Here is a 17,424-nt window from a genome sequence, read left to right as displayed (position 1 = left end):
CAAGTGGGAACTGAGGCTCTTTGAGATCGCACAGTCTAGGAAGGGTGGAACCAGGCTGTACTCCAGGCTTGCTTGGCTAAGCCTGGCCTCTGCAGCCCCGCCCTGCACTTCCTTTCCCTGCTACTTAAGTTCATCAAGTCAGAACAGGGTTGATGGACTTCTCAGAACAATGACACCATTTTCCCCACTGAATTAGTTGGTCTTAATCTCAAGACCACATAGCCTCATATGGATGTTGTCCTCCCTATTTGTAGGAGTGGGGTGCACATCGATTTCCTCAAGTATGAGATAGAAATAATAGCACAGCCTAACTCAGGGGTCATTGGCGGAATGAATGCATTAGCAGGGGTAGAGAACATGGCAAATGTCACATAGGCTTTATCTTTTCATGGTTTTTATCGTTATGATCATCATTTTTACTCGGACACACCTATGAAAAAGACACTTATGTTTTCCTCCACATGCTGCCTGCTAAGGATATGTCTTATTTCTAGGTCTACGAGCTGTATGTGTTAAAACATGTTTGCATGTGGGGTGGGGACTGGACAGAAGAGGTGAGTCCCTCATAACCCTACTGCAAAGTGGGAATAGTAGTTGAGCTCGATGCAATTTATATGCATTATAGTTTGCAGACTGCAGATAAGTAGATCAAACAATGATTCAATCAATCAATCAATCATGGCAAGACAGAAATGATCAGAGAAAATAGGACCTTAGTCTTTTTCGGAGCATTTGAAACAGAAAATTCCAGTTGTCTTAAACCTGGAAACTGGAAAACCAAGGAGTGGTAAAGGCCAAGCAGCACATGACTTAAATGGAAAATGAAGCATTGCAGGTAAGTCTCAGAGACCCCAACGTGTGCCCATTTACCTTGAAGGAACTTCTCACGCATCTCTCTCACTCTAATTCATATGTTTGTCACTGACAGGTCCTGTCATGGTCAGCTTTGCCCATTTCTCTAAAAATAATTTACATGTTCCTAAATTTCACTGTCTGCCTCTGTAACATTCGTTCATTAACAGCAATTTCCACAGTACCTCACTGAATAGGAACCATAGGCAGGAGCACCCTTGCAAGCTAAATTCATTCAACTCCCATTATGAATTTAACAAGGTCAGTGGGTTATAAAAGTGGTTGCAATGCGATAAGATACCTGTGTTTAGGAAATTCACAGGTAAATGAATTGCCTTTCAGTATCAATTGAGTCACTGAACCAAGTCACGCTGCTCTCTTAAAACATTCAAGACTCATTACTTCCAGAAATCCTCTAGAACTTCTCAAACTGCAGTATGCATATTAATCACTTAGGGATCTGATCGAACTGCAGGTTCTGACTCTTGGGGTCTGCAGCAGTAGGGTTCACGATTCTGCATTTCAAGGTTGCGCAGTGGCTCAGGAGGTCACAGCGGGAGGATCGCTTGAGCCCAGGTGTTTGAGACCTACCTGGGCAACATAATGAAATCCTGTCTTCACAAAAAAACATTTTACATTAGCTGGTGCTTCCTAAGTCCCAGTGACTTGGGAGGCTGAGGTGGGAGTATCACTTAAGCCCAGGAGGTGGAGGCTGCAGTGAGCCAAGATTGTACCACTATACTTCAGCCAGGGTGACAGAGCAAGACCCCATCTCCAGAAATTTTTTTTTTAATTTTAAAAATAAAAAGATTCTGCATGTTTCTAAAAGGCTCCCAGGTGATGCTGCTGGTCCACAACCCACATTTTGAGTAACAAGGCTCAGCACACCCCCTAAATATCACCCGTTCCTCTCCTTTTTCAAATGTGAGTGGGAATCCTAATGGGTTTACAGTAGATGGGGACTTTTCTTCTCCCTTGGATCACAAGCTTCTTGAGGACAAGGCCCTTCTCCTTCTCCTTTTCAGATTCCACACAGCAGGTGCTCCATAAATATAGTTAACTGGCAGGCTGTTCCTCCCTGCACAAAAGCCCCTTCTCCTTGCTGCCAAGAAACCCATAACCGTCCCCTGGCATTCTGTGGGCAGCTTTCTTCGTCTGTGTTCCCCACAGGGAACACCATGTCTTTGGTTGGTTCCCCTCCCGCTGGCCAAGGCTCCAGGGGCATTCAGCCAAGCGCCATCATTTACATTTCTTCTTACTGTCAACAAATGTCTTCCATTTCTTAACAAGGGCAGGAGAGCAATTAGGGTTAGTTTTGGCTCTCAGGAATATTACACCCCTCGCCTTTCTAAGGAATCCTCCCCTTTTAAAATCGGGGCTCCCAAAAACAGCAAAGCAACTTGTGTCGAGGAACCTGTCCCACCAGTTTCTTAGCAAATAACAGTCAATCACACCAACTGTTGTCAACAAGGTTGGCTGTGTTGCAATGTTCGAGAGGCACCCACCTTTGGTAAGCTCTCTAAATCTTAAACAAGCAAACAGATATTTATTGAGGTGAGGTCCTGCTGTACTTCTGCTTATTCAAAAGCCAAGGGGCAAAGTTCTGTGGAACATTCCTGCTAGGTAAATACAGTTGGTTTTTTGTTCTCCTCTCTTGGTTCTCCCACATAATATCTTTGTTAGAAAACATGCTAACAGGACTAAAGAAGCATGCTTTAAAATGTTTGAATAAAAAAGGAAAAACAAGGATACTTTTTGAAAAAAAATAAGCCCAAGGAAATATTTTAAGGGACAACCTAAAAATGAACTGGTTTGTGAACCAACAACTAAAGCCAGCCCCTTCTTTCCTGGGCAAGGGCGGCTGTTCTTCGATCCTTTCTAATGAACAGATACAGACTTTCTCTCCCTCTGCAGCACTGAAATGCTTTCAAAGGGGTAGATCTATTTATGGTGGATTTTTCCTATGGTCACCTACTGTAAAAAGCACAGGTATGCCACCAATGGCATGCCTGCACAGCCTGTGCCAAGGCATTCTAATTGACGGGCACTGGTGGCAGCTATGAAATAGACAGCCCCATATGTGGCCTTTGTGCTGCTGCAGAAACACTAGGGACCCAGTAACTCCATAAATGGTTTGGCCCTCTCCAGTGGAGTCCATTTCTATTTTCAATGATCAAGGGTTTCATGGTCAGTAATTTAAAGGGGAAAAAAAGAAATCTTACATCTTAAAATTCATTTAACTGTCTCTCTCTCTATGTCTGTGTTTATACACTTAAAACAAAACAAAACACCCAGTTCTCTTCTTCCCATGGGCTGTCTCAAATATTACATTATTTTACCTACTTAAACTATCTTCTGGGCCATTATGTACAATTTAATTTAGTTTTTTATACAAGGAGAGCATATCACATGAGTATATTATATAGGCATAAAAAAGACAGAAGAACACATGATAACAGTTATCACTAAATGTTATGATTCTAGGTCTCTTTTTGTGGCTTTCTGTCACTTTCTTGGGGAAAATTTTTAAACAATAAAAAATATTCTTTGGAAATTTGAGGCATAGGGGAAAATTGTATGCTATTCCTAATTATTTTTTCTTATTCTCAAAGTAAAATTCTAGCTTTGAAAAAAAACGCGTGAAGGCTTTATGTTTTGTAAACATCATGATGAATAAGGAAGTGTCTACTTGGCCAACTCCTGTACTGTCATTTTTGGTGGTATAGCAAATTATCTTTCTTTTTAGATTAAATATGTAATAAACACTATCAGGTGTCTCCCCTCTTGATGATGGGGTCTGACTCTATATGCATACTCTAACCTGGACCTTATTTGCCCAGACACGAGCACAATGGAAGCTGCCATAGCATAAAATATTGCTTTCACAGGGACATTAATAATGCTTAGAGATGTTTGATTCTGTTAATCATAAGTGTACCCCATGGCCAGGTGTGGTGGCTCTCGCCTATAATCTCAGCACTTGGGGAGGCAGATGGAATCGCTTGAGCTCAGGAGTTCACGACTAGCCTGTGCAACATGGCAAAACCACATCTCTACCAAAAATACAAGAAATTAGTCGGGCATGGTGTTGCATGCCTGTGGTCCCAGCTACTTTGGAGGCTGAGGTGGGAGGATTGCTTGAGCTGGGTAGGCGAAGGTTGCAGTGAGCCAAGATTGCACCACCGCACTCCTGAGTGACAGAGTAAGACCCATCTCAAACAAAACAAAACAAACCAAAAACAGTGTACCCCCAAAATCAGCAAATATAAATGACAGTGTATTTTTATTGGCCAAATTGCTTATGTATCACAGATGCAGAATTTGGACAGAAATCAACATTTAATTCAACATTTTCACAGTTACTTGCTTATTTTGTTCCCCACTCTATTCATTATAGGCATTATGGGTCTGGATACCTTATACTTTGGGATTTAAGAGAATTACATACTTTTTAAATAAGTAGGCTGGGCTTGGTGGCTCACGCCTGTAATCCCATCACTTTGGCAGATGGGGGTGGGTGGCTTGCTTGAGCTCAGGAGTTCAAGACCAGGCCTGGCAATGTAGTGAGACCCTGTCTCTATACAAAAACAAAACAACAACAACAAATAAACTAAATTGATTTATATTAGTGGTTCTCAAAGTATGATCTGGGATCTTCAGGAGCTCCCTAGGTAGGGAGTTTACCAGGTCAAAATGATTTTCATAATAGTAATGCTAAGACATTATTTGCCTTTTTCACTCATATTCTCTAAGAAATAGACAGTGAAGTTTTCCAGAGGATACATAATGTGTAATGATATCAACGTTCTGACAGCTAATAGAATTGTTTGTGTATTCTTGTGTGTGTGTGTGTGTTTCTTTTTTGAGAAGGGTCTCATTCTGTCACCCAGGCTGGAGTGCAGTGGCGTGATCTCGGCTCACTGCAGCCTCGATCTCCCCAGGCTCAGATGAACTTCCCAGATCAACCTCCTGAGTAGCTGGGTCTACAGGCATGTACCATGTCCGACTAATTTTTGTATTTTTTAGTAGAGACGAGGTTTTGCCATGTTTCTTAGGCTGGTCTCGAATTCCTGGGCTCAAGCGATCTGCCCACCTCAGCTTTCCAAAGTGCTTGGATTACAGGCATAAGCCACCACGCTTGGCTGTATTCTTGTATTTTAAACATTATCAATTTTACTTTTATTTATTTATTTATTTATTTATTTATTTATTTATTTATTTTGAGACAGAGTTTTGCTCTTGTTGCCCAGGCTGGAGTGCAATGGCGTGATCTTGGCTCACTACAACCTCCACCTCCCGGATTCAAGAGATTCTCTTGCCTCAGCCTCCTGAATAGCTGGAATTACAGGGGTCCAACAGCACATCCAGCTAATTTTTTGTATTTTTAGTAGAGACAGGGTTTCACCATGTTGGCCAGGTTGGTCTCAAACTCCTGACCTCAGGTGATCCATCTGCCTCGGCCTCCCTGAGTGCTGGGATTACAGGCATGAGCCACCACACCCAGCCAATTTTAATTTTTAATACAGTAAATATTATATGACACACGAATACAATATTTACTGTATTACAAATTAAAATTAGTGTGTATAATTCACTATTTATGCACATAAACAAATGCTCTTTAGTTTATCAGTAATTGTTAAGGGTGCAAATGGATCTGAGACCAAAAGGTTTGAACCACTGGTTTTGAATTTATTGCAAACCTCTTTGGAAAAAGATTTTGTGCATGTTATTTTAAAACAAACTCAGGTCATATACATCATATACATCTGCAGCTTTGATAAAACAAATGAATCAGTCAAAATAAAAACCATACATTGATTTTGAGGGCAATAACTCATTTTCCTAAGTGCACCGTAATAGAGACAAAAGGGCAATAGTGCCTAGTAGCACCTCCTCTACGCAGAATTCAGCTATCTAGCAACTTACCTAATGGCTTCTGACCACCCAAATAAAAAGACCTCTGAAGGGCCTCTGCATTTATCTCAAGCTTCTGCGTTCTGTGCACTACGAGTTTCTGTGTTTTCCTCATGGAACAAGGCCCTAGCTCCTCAGTAAACCCAGAGCCTGGGGCTTGGGAAAGGTAAGCAGGGTGCCTGAGGAGCAAAATTTAAGGAGGTCACTTAAGGTGCTGACCCTGCATTTTGGTGACCCAGAAAGTGAGTGCCTTCTTAAATATTGTGCCTTAGATGGTGCTAAACTCTACTCAGCCAGATTAATGACCTGGAACGGAGTCTATAACAAAGGACAAAGGGGAGTGAGGGCAACAGCTTCATATGCTGACTGACAAGAGTACTAAAGAAGACAGCACACTTCTAGGAGGCAAAAAGTGAGAAAGCTAAGAAAAAATTGGACAGAAATTCAAAATACAAATCAATATGAGCCCAGTTTTCAAAAAAGCAAATAATTTGGTCTCTCAGGGTGTCACATGATACTAACAACTGATGTCTATAATTTAAGACAAATTATATCCACTGTACTTTATTTTTCAAATCAAGGAGTAATATACTACATTTTAAGAATGTTTCTATTCAAACTGGTGGAAAAAATAAGGCTCTGAGGTTATATAACAAAATTAACCTTTAGCTGTGCAGAGAATCTGGTTATACAGAATGATTCAATCAATTTAATCCATATTTATTTACTGTGGTCAAATGTTGCCAAAGTCTGTACTGTATTCTAATGTTCTGAATAGATGAGGTCTAATGATACATCAATCATGTAAATTTTCAATGACTCATTATTCAACTTTTGGAATTTCCCTGAATCTACAGGGTTTTTTTCCTCCCCTAGTCAATTCATTCTTTTGTCCTTCTAATTATGCAAGTTTCAACTCAGGATGTCATTTCACACAGGAAGAGGATTAAAATATGGTCCTTATTACATAGCAACAAATAACTTCTCATTGTTAACATGGGGCTGGAGGAAAATTGCTAAGATCTGAGGACTTGCCTTCCTCCCCACGCTTACCATGTTTTAAAGAATCAAATGGGATTGGAGTGGCATATATGAGGGTGTGTTTTGCAGAGGAAGATTTACTCAAATTGAAGGAGCTTAACATTTTAGCATAGGTCAAAAGGAAATTATTGCAAAAGCAATTTGTATTGTTAACAATTTCATCCTTTACTGTGTCTTTTCTGGGAATCTTGCATCACTTATTATTATTATTATTATTTTGAGACAGGATCTCGCTCTGTCACCCAGGCAGGAGTGCAGTGGCATGATCATGGCTCACTGCAGCCTTGACCTCGTGGGCTCAAGTGATTCCAAGTAGCTGGGATTACAGGTGTGCACCACCACACCCAGATAATTTTTGTATTTTTTGTAGAGATGAGGTTTCACCATGTTGCTCAGGCTGGTCTCAAACTCCTGGGCTCAAGCAATTCTCTGGCCTTGGCCTCCCAAAGTGCTGGGATTACAGGCATGAGCCACTGTACCTGACCTGTGTCATTTATTTATGTGGCTATAGGGTTATAGGATAAATCTCTTAAAGGTCTTGCTCCAAGCCATTGCTGGACCTCACATTGGGTGACTTTTTAAAAATAGAGGCAGAAGAGTCCTGACGCCAGGTGGGGTCATAAAAATAAAATTCCACCACAGTAAACACAGTGACATTCAATCAGTCACCCACCACATCCATATGTGGTCATGGAGAGTTCTTTATGTGGTTATCTCAGGAAAGCGCAGACTGAGGAAGACCCTATCCACCAAAAAGCACCCCTGATAGGGAGAGAAATCTTTTTTTTTTTTGAGACGGAGTTTCGCTCTTGTTGCCCAGGCTGGAGTACGATGGCACAATCTTGGCTCACCACAACCTCCATCTCCGGGTTCAAGCGATTGTCCTGCCTCAGCCTCCTGAGTAGCTGGGATTACAGGCATGCATCGCCACACCCGGCTAATTTTGTATTTTTAGTAGACATGAGGTTTCTCCATGTTGGTCAGGCTGGTCTCGAACTCCCGACCTCAGGTGATCCTCCCACCTTGGCCTCCCAAAGTGTTGGGATTACAGGCATGAGCCACTGCACCCAGCCAGGGAGAGAAATTGTAAAGTCCCAAAAACCCAAGCCTTATAACCCTTGGTGTCAGATATAGTTATTGTTCAACTGTGTAGGGTAACTCTTTCATCTAAGTGGGAAAGGCCATGTCCCCACAATGGAACAGTGAAGAAACAACCCAACTGTTATCACCTTATGCTATATGCTGACAACTAGAGACCCCTGAATTGGACATGGCTCATTTCAGTAAGAACACAGCAGAGCTCATGGAGTACAGACCTTTTATTTGATCTGAGCTTCTATGGGTGAAAGCAAAGATGTCTCACTACAAGTAAAAGAAGGAAACGTGGTGGTGGCAATGACGGTTATGACTATCATAGCAGCTTTCTTGGCATGTATTATAAATATTACACTAGTGAGGAGGCGAGCAGTGGTTGTTACATCCCTTATGTTGAGGGAAATGCCATCAAAGTTTATATGAAATTTGAGGCATTTAATAGCTTATACCAGACAAGATTTCTGACTTTACTGCTTTAGGAGGAAAATACTTGAAATCTTTCCATATGTTAGGCCCTGTTCTAAGCACTTTACCTGTCCAGGCATGGTGGCTTATGCCTGTAATCCCAGCACTTTGGGAGGCCGAGGCAGGTGGATCACCTGAGGTCAGGAGTTTGAGACCAGCCTGGCCAATAAGGTGAAACCCCATCTCTACCAAAAGAATACAAAAATTAGCCGGACGTGGTGGCACACGCCTGTAACCCCAGCTACTCGGGAGGCTGAGGTAGGAGAATTGCTTGAACCAGGGAGGCAGAGGTCGCAGTGAGTCGAGATCACGCCACTGCACTACGGCCTGGGCAACAGAGAAAGACTCCATCTCAAATAAAAAATAAAATAAGATAAAATAAGCACTTTACCTGGTGTATTTCAGTTAATTCTTACTGAGACCCAATGAGTTGATACTGTTTTATTCACATACAGATGAGGAAACAGAGGCATACAAAGTGTAAGTAACTCAGTTCATGGTGCAGCTGGAATTTGAGCTGTCTAGAATGTTCTATGAATATTATAACTTTTTATGTCACCATGTTTAATAATGAATATGATTTAAGATGCATAAAGAAAAAGCCAAGATACATACTATGTGCATAACAACCCTAAAGACATCTAACTCTAAACATGACAAAATGTAGAATTACACACATGGACAAATTTTTAGTTTTAAGTAGAGCATTGTCTTCCAAGATTCATAAAAGTTTTTAGAAGGCAAACGATATTAACGGATGCAAGCAAAGCAATTTATAAAGAGTATTATATTATAGTTGAGTAATTTATAAAGAGATCTGATACTATTTAGAGAAAGATTTGGACAATTTTGGAGAAGAATAATATTTAGCCAAAATAGCTAAATACACATCAAAAAAAATGAATAGAACAAAATCATAAGATCTAACATCTGACATATTATTAAGTGTAATTTTAGACGCTGCCCTGATGTGCCAAATTGGCCTAAAAATGATTCCTAAGGGAATATAAAAGGGCAAGCCTTATCAAAGTGGATTTAGACTTGAAAGGCATAATGAAAGTCAGATTACAGTTAGCTTTTTGTGAACTCATTTTAGAAAGAGAAATAAGTGTGAGATTGAATGATCCTGTTCTTTGCCTCTGCCACATCAATCAATTCATGCCCCAATCTAATGGTACCTAAAACTTTACTCTGGAAATGTATGTTGAAGCCAGCCCATGAATACTCTGTCCCATGAATGGGAGTATCTCAAAATTTGGCCTGTGGTCTATCTTTGGGCTGTCTAAACCAAATGTACTCTTTGTAAATTAAAACTGAGCCTATCCACAGAGAGCAGAATTATGACAAGACAGTATCATCACTTTGATTTTGAGGGGCTCTTTGTAAAAAGCTGCGTGGTCAGAAGCCCTCTTCTCATCTGGTTATGAGATAATTTGCATACATATAGGAAATTAAGTGACAAAGTCTTTTCTTCTTTTTCACAGTTTCATTTTCCTTAATTGCTATGCTCTCAAATTTTAGGAAACCCCTCTTGAATAAACAGTAGCTACTTCATGATTAACCTAACTCAGAGCACTAATTCAGCTGCTACCTTTCTGTGTATTTATTCAGTTTCCCCAGGATGCAGTACTCTGAACAAACCAAGGGTTCCAGAAAAGACATCTGTTTCCATCAAGAACTAACATGGAATAAGAACAAAGAAGACGTGGCCACATGCTCTCAGGTACACACATTAAATTAAAATTTCCGTACTTATTTTTGGCTGCTAGAACTTTAATCCCGTTCTTTATCATCTAACACACTTACGCATGTCTAGAGATGAAGTTTAGAATTACCACAGAAGATACTGGCAGGCAAGAGTATTTTGTGTCTCTTAATATAGTTTTCATAGACTAATTAAGGAGCAGTGAAGATAAAAATAGCCATTATTAATTATAATAAAAATTATTCTGTGTCCATAAACAGCCTAAAAATAATTTTTAAAAAAAACAGTTGCAATAATTTTAAATACAAGTAACAAAAATGCTTCCTTGGACTGTAAAAACAATAGCAATAATGACACAGCAATCTCCTCTCACAACCATATGAAATTGAAAAGAAGAATGCATTTGTTTACAAAAGTGTTGCAAAAACGTCATTTTGTATTTATTCAAGTTTTTAAAGAGACCACTTATTTATTTGTTTTTGTGTCCAAGCATTTTTTAAAAGCAACTTCAGCCTGGGTAGTTGACTTCAACACTCATGTTTGATTCGGGGATACTTTGAAATTGCTGTAAATAAGGAAACGCTATGAATTGCGTGTGTATACAGAGCCTAAAAAAAAAAAAAAAAGCTTCAAGGCCATGTCTCATGGCCAAAATAAAGTGAGTCATTGAGAGCATAAAGGATTGTAAGCTCTTCATGCTTTCCACCCTTCTGGGTTCCTTAGACCAGCTAGTGAGCCTAACTTCCACCTTTGATCACTCCACAATCTCCCTTACTCCTGACCTCACTGTTTGAAATGCCTGAGAACAAGAGGGAATTTCTTTAGATTTACTGAGTGAGAAGTAAGGATACAATTTGTTTTTCCAAAGTGTTTTTAAAGCGATATATTTAGGGCGCTTCAGAGGAAAGAATTGGCCGGTCCTTTATTTATCTTCCTAACAGGTGCAGTCGGAGCAGTCATAAAAGCAGGCTACTGAAAAAGAAGGATTCTGCCAAGTATTAAGCCCCTCTAGTACGCATTTGCCCTAGAGTATTCCTTCTTACAACACAGAGCTCAATTATATGCCATGAATCTCCAGCACAGCATGGCGGTTTTTCTCAGGAGGAAAAAATATGATGGCATTCATTCATATAACTTCTTTATTTTCCGTCCAAACCTTCAACTTGGCCTTGATGAGCCATTCGAAGTCAAAAGGGAAACAATTGCCCTTGATAAACTATCTTTCCTCCTCCCCTCTTCCTTTCTCTTAGTTTTCTGCATTAATTATTAACTTTTCCCCAATTTGAGGTAAGGGTAGTATTTATATATTAATAAATATTTCCAAAGACAAATTGATTTCGGTGTTTGAAATAGGCCATTCACTCTCTTGCATGTAGAAACTGAAGGTCAAAGAAGAAATATGAGAAGGAGGTTTCCCATCAAGGGAGCTCCTTTTCTGATGGATGACTAAGCCCTGAGAAATGCTTAGAAATAGGCAAGAGGTGATGAATGCTGCTGTACATTCAGGTAGGTTTGGGGCTCGGCAGAACTTTAAAATGTGATGAAATCTCTAGAGACCAAGGAAAAAAAGATACAGAAATGGAAAAACCCTTATGGACTCAAACAACAACAACAACAACAACAACACTGTTCTCTGCTCCCATGGTCCCATCTATTCCTACTGAAATGTAGATCAAGATGGATAAGATGAATATTGTATGTTGACACAGCAAAAGAATCTGCAGTAACAAAGGTATGCCTTTGCCTCCTGAAGTTATCAGAATGGCACCTTAAAATTATGGTCATAATGGAACCTGTGTTTGGCCATACATTTGAGTTTTCAAGAAGGGATCTTACACAGAAAATGAGAAAACCACAGTGACTCTTGAGATGTTCTGAATGACACACAAGCACCAAAGAGGAACTTTTGCCTTTTTGGAGAATTTAAGTACATTAAATATAATAAGCTCTGATAAATCAGAAACAAAAAGTGAAATTCATGTTAAGACCTCAACTCAGTGTTTTAGAAGGTATTTTTTCTGTGTTTTATAGTATCTAACAGTTAATAGGCCAGGCATGGTAACTCACGCCTGTAGTCTCAGCACTTTCGAAGGCAGAGACAAGTGGATCTCTTGAGCCCAGGAGTTCGAGACCAGCCTGGGCAACACAGTGAGACCCCGCCATCTCTACTGAAAATATAAAAATTGGCTATTAGCTGGGCATGATGGCATGCATCTGTGGTCCCAGCTACTGGGGAGGCTGAGGTGGGAGGATCGCTTGAGCCTGGGAGGCAGTGTTTGCAGTGAGCCATGATTGCACCACTGCACTCCAGCCTGGTGACAGAATGAGAACTTTTCTGGAAAAAAAAAAAAAAAAAGAAGAAGAATCTGACAGCTAACAGGTGTCCCAGGATGTTAAAGAATCAGGTTTTATGGTTTTAATCATTACATATGCCAGAGGTAAAATTCTGAGAAAATCATTTTTATGTGTTTAGCAGCCATTCATACTATTCTTTAATGAACAGAGATTCTGCCACAGAAGAAAGCCTGTTGCAATTGTTTAGTTTGGGGTTGATAAAATTTCTTTTTGACTCGAAAAGAGAAATTTCCAGTGAAAGGTGATTTCTTGGCCGGGCTCGGTGGCTCACACCTGTAATCCCAGCACTTTGGGAGGCCGAGGTAGGTGGATCACCTGAGGTCAGCAGGTCGAGACCAGCCTGGCCAACATGGTGAAACCCCGTCTCTACTAAAAATACAAAAATTAACTGGGTGTGTTGGTGGGTGCCTGTAATCCCAGCTATTTGAGATGCTGAGGCACATGAATCACTCGAACCTGGGAGGCAAAGGCTGCAGTGAGCGAAGATCATGGCACTGCACTCCAGCCTAGGCCACAGAGTGAGATACTGTCTCAAAAAAAAAAAAAAAAAGAAAAAAGAAAGAAAGAAAGATGATTTCTTTACACAGTAGGAACCGAGGAATTAACTGTAGGGCACTTACTTGTACTCAATTAATAATTGCTATATAAATGAATATATCAAAGGCATCCTGGGAGAGCCCCACAAATCTGAAGCTTCCTACCACATCCCCCCAGTTTGATCTGAATAACTTATTTGTACTAGGCCTTAGGTTCTGTAAGAATCCAAAGTGGTGTAAGGTAAGTTTTATCTGGAACTGACAGTACAAATAACATAGTTCTCCAAAGAATAGATAATATACAACTGATGATGGTAAAAAGTAGAACAATGGGAAGTGGTTACTCCTTAAGAATACTACTTGCTTTCTCCAAAAGGGCTCACTGAGCCACCCAGCATATTCCAAGAGTCTAAACAAGGACTATGGACTAATTACTTCCATTAGACTTCCTCCTCGAGATCCAGAGTTACAGCTGTCCTTCCTCCTCCTCCTTAGAAGAACCAGCTCTCCCAAGATTTAAGAAGAAAACTCCCAGAATTCAGTCAGGGTAGGCTGGGAGGTAGTTGAGTGAGACATGTTTTGTACCTTCAGGTGCTGAAAACTCAGCCTCTTTTGAAGAGTTGCCAGATCCTCCTGGATCCTAGGAAGGCCCAACCAGCCCATGTGCCCTCTCAAGATTCATAGCAAGTGGTCATGGCCTCCCTGGGCATGGCTTTCCGAGCTGTGGGAAAGATTCAGAAGACCCATATGGGCTGAAGGAACCTCTCCTTTGGGCAGGTTTCTGCAGATAGTTCGAAATGATTCTGAAGAACTGGTTCGAGGCCATGTTTTATTTTTCAGAGGGATGCTTATATGTAATCAAACTAACCCCAGTGAAAATGAAATCGCAGTTAGGAGAAGAAAGGAGCAGAACAGTTCATGAATTGCCATACTCCTTACTCTTCTGATGTAAACAATATTAAAATGCAATTATTTCACTAAGGAACGCTCTTCGAGGTACAGTTCCTTTAAGAATCAGTTGCACTGGTAAGGGAACCAAAAAAATCTCTGTACTTCCTCAATGGATTTTAAATATATCAGTAACTGTTTTTGCTCCACTCCCCATCATCCAAATTTACACTAACCAAAGAATTTATGGGTATAAAATTACTGTCCTGGGTGGAGGAACTGCTACACAGAATAGCAACGTGCTTTTAGAGCAAAAGAAGATCATGGAGTCTTTAGTATCCATGCTGATTTATTCAGAAAGAAAAAATATATATCGGGGGGTGGGGGCTAAAGTTAAAGATATATTTTCCTCTTTGCAGCCCTACAATTTCTTTCCCTGTAAAAGCAGAGTGAATCAGACTGAGTTGTCAAATGAAAAGTAAACTTCATTGCCTCGAGTAATCAGAGTAATTTAATTAGCTTTATTGGCTCTCACAGCCTGTCACCTTATTTATTGGTTTTTCAGCTTTCTTCTCATTTTCAATTAGGCTTTAAAAAAATGCAAAATCATTCACTAAATTCAGAATAATTAAAACAATATTGTGTTTCCAGTTTGGAAACATGGTAGAATGCATTTCATCTGGGTACACTTCGGAGAGGTTAAAGTGACAGAGCAGATAAAAAGGACACTTAATACACACGTAAATCATTTGCATTACAAATAAGATACTTTAGCAGGGGTTGGACTCCCTGCCTGACAGTCAGGATTAAGTTCCCATATTAATGCATGCATTTGGTGTGGTTATTTTGGGTGAAAGACTTCATCCATCAATGCCCTCTGCCACTAAGTAAGGCCAACCTGTAAACTGATCACCACAGCCTGTCAACACTGGTTACTTAATTATATAAAGAAAATATATTTAAAAGACTTTTGATAATTTGGTTAATATTTCAACTTTGAGTTCAACGTGTAACATATTTTTCAAGATTCCTTAAAATAATGGCTAAAGCATTTTTAAGAATTAAAAACTGAAAACTATGACATTTTAATGTTTCCTGCTACTTTTTCTTTTTCTTTTATTTGCAGAAGGGAATAATAAAGATTCAAGAAGCACTAGTGAAGATGAATATAAATGAAATAATATTTTAAAAGATATTTTCTTTAAAAATTAAATTCAATGCATGCATACTATTAATTTGTGCTAATTATTTATTTTCATAATTAATAATTCCAATTTACTTCTGTTACCAATTGGTAGTTTTAATATACTAATAACTTTTTAGAAAGGAGAAACTTTGTTAGAGAAACATTTCTTCTAAGGAAGAATATTTTTATACTTTCAGCTTAACTATTCTTAAAGGCTACATATTATGAAATTCTCTAAAATAAAACTCGTGAAAGAACAATCTATTCATGACATTCAGGGATATCCTTTTTTCCTGGTGTTTGGTTTTCTTTCCATGCAAGAATTTAATAATGAACCTCCAAAGGCACTGATAAGAACACAACAAAAAACCCTTCATCTGTATATTTTAAATATGTTTCCATTTTAAAAATGTAGCAAATCTGGAAATAATGTCACAAATTCTTTTTTGAAATCTTGATCCAATGTATTAACCATTTTAGAAAATATTTTAAGTCTTCTACTCTCTGCAAATTGCAAATACATGGTAAAAATTTGTGACTAAACCTAAGAAAATATGCTTGAAAATGTAATCTGTTTACCATCAGCAATTAACATCCTTAAATTACACTTTAAGGATTCTTTACAATTGAGTGATAGAATTATCATTTGATAATTTTAGTCAATATCCCTTTAGAAACTATCATTATCAGAAATTTTTAAATTCAGTATACTCTCACTGTATTTTTCCTTTGGTCTGTTTAATTTAAACCATCTTTTCCTTAAATCATAGTGATTTTATTTTCTCATCTAGTTAAGAAATTTGTTATTTGTTTGAAGACAAATACCAAAATAAACACACTTTATTAAGGAGTACAACAAAAAGATTTCTGGATAAGTCTTACCCTCTTTCTTAGTGGGTTCTGGCATGACCACAGTAAGATGTTATTCTTTAAAGAGTTTTCTCCCCTCCACGACTAGTTGACAGAAACCCACAGGCAGGCGAGAGATAGTGCAGGTCGGTGTGACAAGCAGTTGGGGAGAAACTCAGTGCTTTTATACTGCCTCTGAACATCAATCATGATGGCACCTCCCTTTCTTCAGCACAAGGATGCAGGAACTTGACAGCTATGGGGACCTTTCTCACATCTGTTGTCTGCACTCTGCTCTCTCGCCTACTGGAAGGAATCTCCTGCCCATCTCATGTGGCTGATGAGAACACCTCTAACTTTCTAAATTCAGCCGCAGCCTCGTGCTCCGTCTTGCTCTTCTCTCTCTGACAGATGCATGTGCTGACTCAGGAGTGCAAAAAGTTTGCTGGATGATTAAAAAAAAAAATCAAATTAAAAATCATGATATGCCAATCCAACCAATGCCTTAATTTTCACCAAGACTAGGCAGAAAAGTCTTTGTATTCAGATGATCATTTTTATGCTCCAATTAGCTTTTCATTTTCATCAATCCTTAATTATTGCATTATATTTTTTCTTGTTCCTTATTGATATGTCAATATTAAGTTTTCAAGCCAAATCTCTAGGTTAAATAACTTGTCTCTTGTTCTCCTCTAAGAAGAGCAAAGATTTCTATTAAGGGATACTCTGCGTTTGCATTTTTTTCCAAAAGCATCATTTTTCAAAATTATAGGACATATAAAAGAATGAGACAATGGCACATGCTACAACATGGATGAAGCTTGAGAGCATCACACTAAGTGAAAGAAGTCAGTCAGATATACAAACATAGACTATAAAATAATAGATCACTGCTGGGCTCGTGCCTGTAATCCCAGCACTTTGGGAGGTTGAGGCGGGTGGATCACCTGAGGTCAGGAGTTCAAGACCAGCCTGACCAACATGAAGAAACCCCATCTCTACTAAAAATACAAAATTATCTGGGCATGGTGGCACTTGCCTGTAATCCCAGCTACTCGGGAGGCTGAGGCAGGAGAATCACTTGAACCTGGGAGGTGGAGGTTGCGGTGAGCCGAGACTGCACCATTGCACTCCAACCTGGGCAACAAGAGTGAAACTCCATCTCAAAATAATAATAATAATAATAAATAATAGATCACACATTGTACAATTCCACTTATATGAAATGTCCAGGATAGGCAAATCCGTATCAGTGTATCAGTGTTTGCCAGCGGCCTGAGGGAGGTGGAATTGGGAGTGACTGCCAGGGCATACGGGGTTTCTTTTGGTCATGATGAAAATGTTCTGGGATTAGATACTGGTGATGGTTGTACAACTTTGTGAATATATTAAAAACCACTGAATTATACACTTAAAAATATATGTGGAGGCTGGGTGCAGTGCTCGGGCCTATAATCCTGGCACTTTGGGAGGCCAAGGTGGGAAGATTATTTGAAGCCAAGAGTTGGAGACTAGCCTGGGTAACAAACCAAGAC

At 39.4% G+C, this 17,424-nt stretch overlaps 1 protein-coding gene and 1 long non-coding RNA gene across 19 annotated transcripts in view; one reads left to right on the top strand and one right to left on the bottom strand.

Moving 5' to 3' along the window:
- MYBPC1 (myosin binding protein C1) overlaps window positions 1-16,306 on the bottom strand; it is a 98,893-nt gene extending 82,587 nt beyond the window's left edge. For all 18 annotated transcript variants that reach the window (XM_015152592.3, XM_028829806.2, XM_028829801.2 and 15 more), the window contains exon 1: window positions 15,923-16,306. In XM_015152592.3, coding sequence (XP_015008078.1) covers window positions 15,923-15,947 — 25 coding nt within the window. In that variant the 5' untranslated portion in view covers window positions 15,948-16,306. The remainder of the gene's footprint in view (window positions 1-15,922) is intronic.
- On the top strand, window positions 2,248-11,152 carry LOC144332993 (uncharacterized). The gene is made up of 3 exons (XR_013401283.1): window positions 2,248-2,362; window positions 9,982-10,093; window positions 11,017-11,152. It is a non-coding gene; the product is annotated as an uncharacterized LOC144332993 (long non-coding RNA).
- Window positions 16,307-17,424: the final 1,118 nt, after the last annotated feature.

The sequence above is a fragment of the Macaca mulatta genome, chromosome 11, assembly GCF_049350105.2.
Source record: "Macaca mulatta isolate MMU2019108-1 chromosome 11, T2T-MMU8v2.0, whole genome shotgun sequence".
Taxonomy (NCBI): domain Eukaryota; kingdom Metazoa; phylum Chordata; class Mammalia; order Primates; family Cercopithecidae; genus Macaca; species Macaca mulatta.
The sequence above is the reverse complement of the archived record's forward strand: the minus strand, read 5'-3'. Positions and strand labels throughout refer to the sequence as shown.